Below are 11,244 nucleotides of genomic sequence, written 5' to 3'. Positions count from 1 at the left end.
AAGCGCGGATGTCAATGGCACAGATAATTTGGAAGTCCAGTTTCCACCAGATGGAGGCACCTGGGCTCTCTTTGATGCGAAATTGCACTAGGAATTTAATTTAGCCTACGGGATTCTAAGCCAAACGAATACTCAAGGGATCTTTTACATGCCGCATTATCATACGACATGGGCGCTGATGATTTTCTGCATCTCAAAAATCCACCGACTGGTCCCAATTCCAATCCTAAGTTTCCATAACTTCGAAAGTACGAAATTGAAAAAAGCTCTTTTGACACTTTCAGAAAAGCATTGTGGGACAACAAAATGGCTGATTTGGTGTTTCTTCTTGTAGTAATTGCATTTTTCTATTCTGTAATTTAACAATCTACGAGTTGAAATATAAAACTAAAGTTATAATAAAATGTCTTTTTTAAAATTTAACATTAAAGTAAATTTACCTATGCCCAATATATTGATCATGTGCATTTCCAACTTTTCCATCATTAAGCTACCCCAATATATTTTTAGATCGAGCTAAAATTTCACCTGTTTTTTTTCATAAGAAAGAACCAACTTGAGGATGAGAAAGTCATATTTTCATACCTCAAAAAAAAAAAAAAAAAAAAGCTCCACCCTACCCTCCATACTACTTGTCAGCTAATTTTAAATCAATGGTCTCCAGCTTTATTGTAGATGGAAATTTTACATGAAAATAAAACGGCATTTATCCGTATATTTGAAGAAATTAAACCTCTATTTACGGTTCGAAAATTATGTCTCAACTAATTACATAAATTTTGCTTGGGTGACATCGTTGTTCTGTTTGCTCGATGCAAGTCAAATGTTTTCAACTGTAAGAGCTGGCGAAGTGAAATATATTTACAAATAAATTTCACAATAAAATACTTATTCTTTTTTTAAAAATTTAATGTCAAAAAGTATTATTTTCTAAATATAAAATACTGTACATTTGGAATAAACATAACATAAAATTTTAACAGGCATTTGAAAATTTTCCTTCATTAAAATATGAAATATCGATGTGTTTTTCAACAAATTACTTGATGACAAATATATGAAAAACTCCAAGCTTTGATTGTATGAAGGAAATTCTTTTATTCCTAGAATTTTTGACGCTCAACTTTAACAGTGAATTATGGTTCTTATTTTAGAAGTTAGAAGTTTGTTCAAAAATCAGCAATAGCAACATTCAAAAAGAAATACCAGATCAAAGGTAACAAAAAGAAGAGCTTGGCAATGGTACCTCCACTAATGATTTTTTTCTTCCGTAGTACTATTTCCTGACCAGGTTTTTGGAATGGAGCGTAAACTCGCTCTTTGTAAGTTAAAATTGCATCTCTTGCGCCTTCCCATGTGTGGGGTCCTTGAAGTCGGTACTGGTATGGAAGAGAAGGCCCAAAGAAAACTGCCCAAAAAAGCTTCGGATCTGTCAATGCAAGTTTTAATAAATTGGGCTTTGCACCGATTTCTTCAGCAAGCTCATCTTGGTAACCAATAAAATCAACTTGAAGAGTGTGTCTGGGGGAATCTACGAATCTCTTTCGGATAAATTCTTCCCTTTTCCGGATATCAGCATACATTTGTTCTTTTGGTGGTAAATTTAAATGTCCACTCATGATCCTCGCCGTCCATCGGCACTGCATCTCACCTACTGGAAAACCTGGACCAGATGGTTGGATGAGTCCTAATATGGCTAAAGTTGGATGTGGTAGGTGTGGTGGATATATAAATTTGTATAACTGCACTCTGTTGTCTTTAACTGGAAGGATGTCGTCGCTGAGAAATGGAAATTTAACACGATAACCAGTCGCCAGTATAACGGCATCTACTTCAGTTTCATCCTATAAGGAAAGAAAGAGTTGAAATTTCAAAGTCATAACCCAATGTCATACACATTTTCAGCATCGCATTTGAGGCAGTGAGAAGCAAAGAAATGCAAGTGGACTCTTAAAAGTTTCGAGTAAATCGCTATCAAAGTTCAGATCCTATGTAGGCTTTCATTGAAATTTTTTTCTAAATCATGCTCTGCTGCAGCACCTACTAGGGCAACTAGTACTATATCTGGTCCCAAAGTAGAGGAGAGGTTCTTCTACCGTTTGTACTGGCTATCTCCAAAATTTTAATTTTGTCACTTACATCCTTTTGCTTCTCACTGCCTCATTTCTAAAAAAGAAAAGAAAAGATAAAGAAATCCAGTCTCTATTCTTTGTATGATAAACTATGTTTGTTAATAGCTTTTTATAAACAATTGTTTTTAAAGAACTCGACAATTTTCTTTGAAAATTATCGCATTTTCTAGCATGTGATATCTGTTTAAAAATTAAGGTGTTGATGCACATATTATTTAAATTCTCAAAATGCAAGCCTGAGTAGAGTTTTCATAGATATTCGGGAAATCAATGGAGCAGTCATGCGATAAGATTAGGACATAACCGGCGTGGGTGCTCATAGGAGTGGAGCTTTTGCACATTTTCAATTTTATGTACATTTTAACATTTTAGACAAAATTCAGCCCACTTAACGTGAAAAAAATAAGATCTGATGGGCTATAGGGCTGTACTTCTTTTGCTAGAAATTAATAAGTGGATAAGATATAAAAATTGAAACAAAAGGGAAGAATCAATTACGATGTGAAATTTCTTCTGTGTACGATAAGTATCATAATTGAATCTCTGAGTCCGAAAGCCAGTCATCTCCTGGATTTTACCGAGGATGATGGCTGATTTTCGAAATCATTTTTTGAATTTAAATAAATAAGAAATTTAAAGCTTGAATGCAATTGAAATGAACTGCTTGAAAAATAAAAACGAAATTTTCGTTTAGCAGTAAAAACTTAGCGTTCTTGCTCGGCAAATACATTTCCCTGTAAAAACGCCTGTTAAAATAGTGCATTCCTATTATTAATTCCATAATGTATTTCCCTGAAATCCCAAATGTTCTCTCGTGCTTCTTTGGATCTAGCTTCTCTGCAACCACTCTCTTTTCTACATACCACGTGTGAAGCACTACTTGTAGAAGATCCTTTAACAAGCAATTTGGAAAGAGTCAGGCGCTCGAATATGCCAAGGAACTAATTTCGTCACGCATCAATCGATCCAACTTCATTTTTTGTTTTTCAATATGCTGATCAATTGACGCAAAGAAAAAATGGTTGCTGCCATTCGAAAACCTCAAAATTCTCTTGTTACAATCGTAACGGTTAATTCTTCAGTGATTGAAATCGTCACAGTCTAAAGTGCACACACACCTTTAAGTAAAAATGTATGATATTTCTGTTCCATTGGATAGGTCACTGTGACTTCATATGTAAGGAAGTTTCTTTTGGAACACCCTGCACATAATTTTCTCTATTATGTTCCGCTTTCGTAGCCCCAAAATTATACATAACATAAAGAATAGCGAAGAGTCAAAGGAATTTTCCTTGCAAAAAAAAAAAAAAAGTGTGTAGAGTTTCAAATGCTGGCATGTGCATTTTCAATACAAGCATTTCTCAAACTGGCCAGGTATGAAAATATAATCTACCGCTTGAATTTTAATTTTTTTTTATATTTATTTTAGAAAATCGTTTGTTTCCCCTTAAATGATAAAATCTTAAGGGCTTTCAATCATTGCTATTTAATTTGCTTGTATTTTCAAAAATATCCCAGTCTTTTAGTTGTTCATCTAAAGTTATGTAACTTGATTAATATTTTTCGGTTGAAGAATATTGATGCTATTTATTGGTAAATCATTAGCATTGACTCTTGATAAGAAATCGCTTGGGCTTGAAAATCTTAGGATGTGCTTAGGATCATAATACATTGACGAAAAAAACACCCAACGAATGCCATCAATGAAAGTTTTGGTACATGTTAAAGATGCTTTAAAAACGCCATGGTGTTTTTTTTTTTTTTTTTTTTTTTTTTGAAGTGTCTAACACTAGGCATAAATTGTACACAACTCAAGTAGGGAAGAGTGGCAATGAATCGGACATGGGGTTAAACTGGTCTCTACAAATATCTGTAAACGTACTTTGAAATAATATTTATTTTTAGTACCAATTAATAGCATTAAAATATGTAAGTAATCTGGTAAAATTATTGATCTTCCAAGTTTAGTTATTTTTTTCTGATATCACAATTAGTATTATGTTTGTTATCCTAGTTTTTTTTCTCCTTGAAATAAAGAATTACAGCAGGGAAAATAATTAATTCACAATTTTTTTAATCTCTTGATGCCACATCTTAAAGAAAGGGATTTCGTTTGAAAATCTGTTTCTGTAGTTTTTTGATTTTAATTTTTTAGAGAATTCATTATCGTATTTTACTACCTTAAAAGGAAGTACTCACTAAATCTCATTCAAGTTTATCAAAACTTACTTTGTACTGTTGTGCACAAACTCTAAAGCAGCTTTCAAAACGCTCTCAGTTATAAAACGCACACAATAAGATTAAGGTAAGGAAAGGCGCTACGGGTACACGTTTATCTACAACTTAACTGTTGTAAATGCTGTTTTTTACTACTAAAGTTCATTTTAACGTGAAGAGCAATTAAAAAAGGCGATTTTTGTAAACAATATCACGTGACTGAAAACGCACAGCCATTGGGCCACGTCATAAAACACGATTCTTCCTCTGATCCGCTACCGCTATGCAACAGTCAATGTTCCTTTCCCAACACCTTGCTTTTGCTATCGCTGTAATCAGGGTCCGAAAGTGGATGTCATTTCATTTTTTTCCTTTTTTTTTTTTTGGACGTTTTTCCCGTTTTAGTGAATTTTTCAAAGACGTCTACAGCACTTTTCGCTTTTTTTTTCTAAATTTTCAGGGCATTTTAATCTTATCTATGAGCCAAAAGTTTTCATCTCCGATTTTTGAGACCAGTACAATCTCGAAGGAGCTGTATCTTCTTGTCTGTGGGGGGTCGATAGTCCTCATTGTTCACTTTGAAAAGGAAAATAAGGGGAACGAACAAAAAGAACAGGTTTTGATACTCTGTACTGACTGCATTTCAGATTCTGAGTGAAATCATTTTCTTAGAAGTAGATTTTTGAAGACTGTCCTTCTCAATACTGAAAAGCAAAAGCATTAATATTTTTGGCAAAAGGCAGCTTTGGGTGTTTGTACCCTGATTCTTAGTAAAACAAACCTATGTGTAAGTTATTAAAATACTTAAACTATTTAAAACGGGATTCTGGCCTCATTTCTGAAGTGCTGTTTTAAAAATTATAACAGGATTTTTTTTTTAATTTAACTGCTTTTTTTAGGGTCATTTTTTATTTTAGTTTAGTTGGGTTTTATTTTAGAGCATTTTTAGGGTTTTACTACGTCATCATCTGCCGGGCCTTGGTTACGATCAACGATTTACGTTTTGTTTTAATTTCCTTTTTTAAACGGATAAAACTAGTTTTCATGTAAAATGACGGAAGAAGGGCTCGTCAAAGGCCAATCCGATGATTTGCTGAAGTTGGATAAATGACATTAAAAGTAAAAAAATGACCATAAAAAACAGCTAAATTTGAAAATATGCTGCAATGATTTTTAAAACTGCCACTGGAGATTAGGTCAGAATCCCATTTTAAATAGTTTAAATATTTTAATAATTTACACATGGGGTATTTCTCTTTTTTTTTTTTTTTTGGCAAGACGTCTTAGTTTTATATCCGAGGAAATGAAAGGAGTTAAAGCAATGAGTTGAGTCAAAAGCTTATACATTCGTAAAAAGGGGAATTTTTCGTCTGATAAGTAATTTTCAACAAAAAAATAGTAATTTTAAAACCAAATTTTATCAGTTTTAACATCCTTCCAATGTGTAAAGAAAAATTGATGCCATGCTGTACTTGATTTTATCATTTTTAATAAGTTACAAGTATAGTTAATAGGGTGGAACGAAAAAAACAAAGTTTTTATTTTCGAATCGTAATAGTGCGGAAAAGTTGCGATTGGTAAAGACTTACAAAATAAAACAAAAATTTTAAAAATCGAATAATATCTTCCGATCCCGCAACGAGCCTAAATATTTGAAAAAATGGAAAATTTCGTGTTTTCTTAGTGATTTTTAAAAAATTTTGTTTTAATGCTTCTTTTTAAGGCTCTAAGATGGAAAAGTTACGATTGGTAAAGCCTTCAGAAAAAAAAAAAAATTGAAATCGAATAATACCTTCTGATCCGGAAACAAGCCTAAAAAATCGAAAAAGTTGAGAATTTCAGGTTTTTTCCGAATTTTTAACATTTTTGGTTCAATGTACTTTTTCAGGCTGCAGAACGGAGAAGTTACGTTTAGTGAAGACTTCAAAGCAAAAATAAAATATCTTTTTGAAATAAAACAATATCTTCCGATCGCGCAACGAACCTACATGTTTGAAAAAATGTAAACTTTAAGCCTTTTTTCAGCTTTTTTTTAAATTTTAGTTTAACGATCCTCATAAGTTAGGTATGAAATACTAATGGAAGAACGTTTGTTTATAAAACAAATGTGATAGTTTAGTATTAGCCTCCCTGTGAAATTGTCCACATGGCCCTTTAATCCCGCGAGACTCATATTTGTTTATGCCGCTCAGTACAGTGTATGCATCTAATATACCCCATTAGCGCCTCACGATCTTGAATTTATGAGCTTTTTAGTTGGCTTGTGTCTATAGGTATCTTACTTAAATGAATAAAGCAGTCGTGCTGGAATCAGTATTTCTACATGTTTCTAATGTGCGTGTGAAGTCGATTTGCTCTGCTAAACGTGTTTCAATCATGAATCCATCTTTGCAGAAAAGAATTACGAGAAAGTCCTTTCAGTGCCCTGTATTTGGCCACCCGAGAGATTTGCCAACAAACAAGCTCCCTACTTATAAAAATGTACTTCAAAGTTGCTTTCAAGAGAGATTTGAGTTAGCTAGAAAAGTCAATAACACGAAAGTGAGTTTTTCCATTGATAAGGACATAGTGGCGCAAAAAGTTTAAATGTATCTTTGATAAGGCTTCGATTCCTACAGTTTCCCTGAAAAGAATTGCTCAGCTCATTGATATCTTCTACAAAAATTTCTCAATTTCATGAGATCTTACAACCGAGACAAGGATAAACCAAAGTTTAAAAAAAGGATTGATAAATTTAAAAGTGAAGCAAGGAAACTCTTTGACGTCTCTGCGTGTAAGTGCGTAATGAATGTTATTTGCACTTGTAAAAAGACCCTAGACATTTGTGAATGTCCAATTTACATGAAATGTACGTGTGAAAAATCTAGAAAGATACCGATCTCTGAACATAGATTTCTCTATCTTCAGAGGAAACATGGCATAGGAAAAACTGGAACTTTGGACCAAAAGGAAACAAAAAGGTTGAAAAAAAGATTTCAAAGAAAAGCCTATGCCTTAAAACGAAAAGTTACTGAGTGCGTTTCAGTCATAAAGATGAATCTGATCTTTCAAATGAAGAACAACCAAGTGACATTTATTTTGAGATGTTACATGCCGGTCTGGTTTGAAATAAAGAACCGCAAAAATTTCACAGACGGTGCCATTCATGTTTACAGAACAGTTTAAACCTGTCGATACTTACTTGACAATCTAAAACAAGTTGTTTACTCTGTCATTGAAAGAAACTCTTTCTTTGCGCATCCCGAAAACTTATTAATGGCAATGGTGTTTGATGAAAGGAGGCACATAAGAGAACTAGCGTTTAAAAACGTCTTAAAAGCCAGGGAGTCTGTTTCTAAAGGCAAAAGCATTAGAAACTTTGTCATTCCATCTCTAAATTTCGAAGCAGAAGATTACACAGAGATTATTGATTGGAACACGACAAAGCTATTTTCTCCACCTTTTCTTCGAAAAATTCCTAACAAAGACATTGAAAATCTTATTGCAACAGGCACTATACCCGACTGGGATATAAAACTATTCCCCTGCCATACGCAAGCTGTCGAAAGATGTGTGAAGCTAGTGACGGAGGCTTCACTCAAAGTGTGGATTTAAATCAAGCGATGGCTACAAAAGAGCAACATTGAAATCTAGATCAATAATGCCCGAATTTTCCAAAAAATCTGATTATAAATTAGCTTCAACAAGTAACACGCAAAACAATAAGACTTGTATACTGGATTGTAAATTTGGTAAATATTTTATAACTTTCTATTATTTGAAAATGTTTCATTGTTGTAAAGAATGGAAGATTTGCATGTTTAGAAGATACCTCAAAAGTCAAGGAATAAATTTATGTTTATGTGTAATATAGGGTTTTTTCAAAAGACTTTTCCCTGTAACACCGGGGAAAAAAAACAAGAAGAACAATTTTTTTTTTTAATCACTAAGAAAAGATGAAATTCTTCCTTTTTTTTACTTTTCATGCTTGTTCCTGGATCAAAAGGTATTATTTGATTTCAATATGTTTTTTTAAATTTCTGAAGGCTTCAGCAATCGTAACTTTTCCGTCTTAGAGTATTAGAAAGAAACGTTGGAGCAAAGTTTTCAAAAAATCGCTAAAAACACATGAAATTTTCCATTTTTTCAAATTTTTAGGCTCGTTGCGGGATCGGAAGATATTATCTTATTTTAAAAATTTTTGTTTTGTTTTGTAAGTCTTCACCAATCGCAACTTTTCTGCACTATTACAATTCGAAAAAAAAAACTTTGTTTTTTTCGTTCCACCCTAATAGTTAAGCGTTTTTTTTTTCTCAATATTTTATAACTGAAAAATTTATTCATTTTCAACTATTTATACTATTTTTAAACCTCGACACACAAAGGAAGGGGGTTATAAGTAAGAAGGTTGCCGTGTCTGTGTATCTCTGTGTCTGTGTATAGTACTCTAGCACCTAACCGGTTTTTTATTTTATTTTTTTATTTTTTTTTATTCGAAAGGTGAGTTGATCGAGAGTGTTCTTAGCTAGGTTACGTCTTCGGATGACATTAATTAACGAAGATATTAATTAAAAATCTCTAAAAGGTTTTTCGCGATTTTTTCAGTTTAAAAATTTAGTACCAAAATAAAAATAACTTTCTCTTCGTGTGATAGAATATGTTTGGAACTTCCATGTTATATATACTTCGAATTATAATGTTTTTTTAAAGCCTTTTTTAAATATGGTTAATCACGCCTTTAATCACGCGATTGGTAACCGAATTCATTGTTGGCTGACAAGGAAAGAAAATGCAATGATTTAAAATGTTTACTTGTTGCCCGTTTATATTTGTTAACAAATATAATACTTGTAATTAATTTTTAATAGAAAAGTATTTTAAAAGGATCTTCATATTTACCTCTTGATTCTACATTTGTGACTCAATTGGTTTTTGTTTTAAATTTTAATTTTAGTTATTATATTCAACAATATTAAAACGATTATCGATTTCTAATGAAGCAATCATATTAAACTTTAGTCACAATCCTCAAGAACATCGGAATTGCGTTGCAATTTGAAACTACAACATGATATTCTTAAATCGTAAAAAACCAAAACTATTCAAAAAACCAAATTCTTATATCATAAAAAACTCGATGCAATATCAATATTTGTCGTTGAATAGGATTCATTCACAAAATGTCTTTTATTCTACATTTTTCCCCCACTTAAAAAAAGAAAGCCTAAATTTTTCCTCAAAGTAAAAAAGCCCAAGCAAAATGCTTTTAAAATGAGCACTCTTTCGTAACTATAAAAATCCTATTAAAGGCGGAAAAAAAAAACAATACATACAGCCTAATGACTTGTGAAGCCCTTATAACCACTGAATACGTTCAACTTATGCCTTAAAACCTGTGTTTGCAATGCGTTGATTCCATGTTCTCAGACTCCGCCATTGCAATGCGAGCAGAATGTACGCACGGGGAAAAGTGTTTATTGACGTCACAAGCTCTTTCCGCCCGGTAGTTTTGTTTTTGCGGGGGCGTGGCCTAATCGCTTCTAAAACTCGTTTTAATTACGTTTAAATTAGTTTAATTGAGGTGTTATTGGTATATTTCGACATAGTTTTTCATGATCTTTAGTTTACAAGTGAGTTTGAAAATCATGCATGTTCCCTATTGAAATGAAATACATAAATTAAACATAATAATAAAATAATGAAGCAAAGGTTGCTGAGGCAACGGATTATAAAATCGCACCTTTTCTCCTTCAAACACAACTCCATTTTTCGTGAAATGATGGATGCCATTTCGGACAACAACTGTTCCACTAAGAAGTTTTATTGGTAGAGTATCACTAACAGTTGGATGTTGGCTCCAGACCCTGTGCTTAGGCTTCAAGTTGTACGTCGTGTGGTTGAATCTTTCATTTAGTTGTTTTTCTGAGAAATTGCAAACCAAATCGTATGGAAGATAACGCTGCAAAAGATTGAAATATCGTCGAACGAATGCAGCGTCAAAAGGATGACCTTTCGGCCCAACTCTTGGAAGAACCCATGCACCACGCCGACTGCTCAGATACACCTGGAAATTATAAAGAAACAATTTCAGTAATATACTTTCAAAATAAATATTTATAGTTATAATAAGATAAGGATGCAAAATAAGGTAACCCTAAGGTTCATGATCTAGTGTCTTGATCTATGAGTCGGTTTAATTGGCTCTCAATTTTGAACATTCATCACATGACCCATTATAAATAAGAAAATAAAAAATCATGTGAAAATGTATGTTTCAATTATGTTTTTCAGCAGTTTTAACAAAGAAAGGTGAGTTGGCCTTATTAAGAACACGGTACCACAACAAAGTCAACTCTGAAAGAACTCTAAAATGGACTATTAAACTAAAAAAATGAAAAAAAAAAAATTCAGTATAAAAACATTAAACTACATTTAATAAACTCAAAAAACATTATCAAATATTACATATTTTCTTTAATGGATGGTAGAAAGATCAGTCATGCTATTGCAGGCCATAAGTCGTTATTTTCTGTTTTTTGGTCACCCCCCTCATATGTGCAGCATATGAAGTGCAGGATCATTTCCTCCACCCGATCTTTTGGTGTCTTAATTCAATTACACCGGAGTCCTAATAAGGCCAATCTAGTGCCTATTGGGCATCAATCTACTTTTCTAAAACTATCTCAATCGTAAGAAAAAATGACGGTACACAACATTTTTCTTTTTGAATTCATCAACTAGGCGTTTTGGAGCAAATTAATCTTTTTTTATACTATTAAACTACAGTGAGCCATGAAGAAACAAAATTTATCATAAAATAATATCAGGTAATTTTGACAAGATACTTTTCCAATAACTGTTGCTACACTTTTGCCTATTGATAAATACTTGTTAATAATAATGGCCTTTGATTTGG

The 11,244-nt window shown here is 32.6% G+C and overlaps 1 protein-coding gene across 3 annotated transcripts in view; it reads right to left on the bottom strand.

Annotated features, from left to right (window-relative positions):
• Positions 1 to 889: 889 nt before the first annotated feature.
• LOC129218391 (flavin-containing monooxygenase 5-like) overlaps positions 890 to 11,244 on the bottom strand; it is a 41,268-nt gene continuing 30,913 nt past the window's right edge. For 2 of the 3 annotated variants that reach the window (XM_054852638.1, XM_054852640.1), the window contains exons 4-5: positions 10,069 to 10,392; positions 891 to 1,844 (exon numbers count right to left, since the gene is read on the bottom strand). In XM_054852638.1, the coding sequence (XP_054708613.1) occupies positions 1,170 to 1,844; positions 10,069 to 10,392 (999 nt within the window). In that variant the 3' untranslated portion in view covers positions 891 to 1,169. Of the gene's footprint in view, positions 1,845 to 10,068; positions 10,393 to 11,244 lie in introns of all 3 variants that reach the window. The other variant, XM_054852639.1, reaches the window with a different exon arrangement.

Source organism: Uloborus diversus, chromosome 3 (genome assembly GCF_026930045.1).
Source record: "Uloborus diversus isolate 005 chromosome 3, Udiv.v.3.1, whole genome shotgun sequence".
In the NCBI taxonomy this organism is placed as follows: Eukaryota; Metazoa; Arthropoda; class Arachnida; order Araneae; family Uloboridae; genus Uloborus; species Uloborus diversus.
The sequence above is the reverse complement of the archived record's forward strand: the minus strand, read 5'-3'. Positions and strand labels throughout refer to the sequence as shown.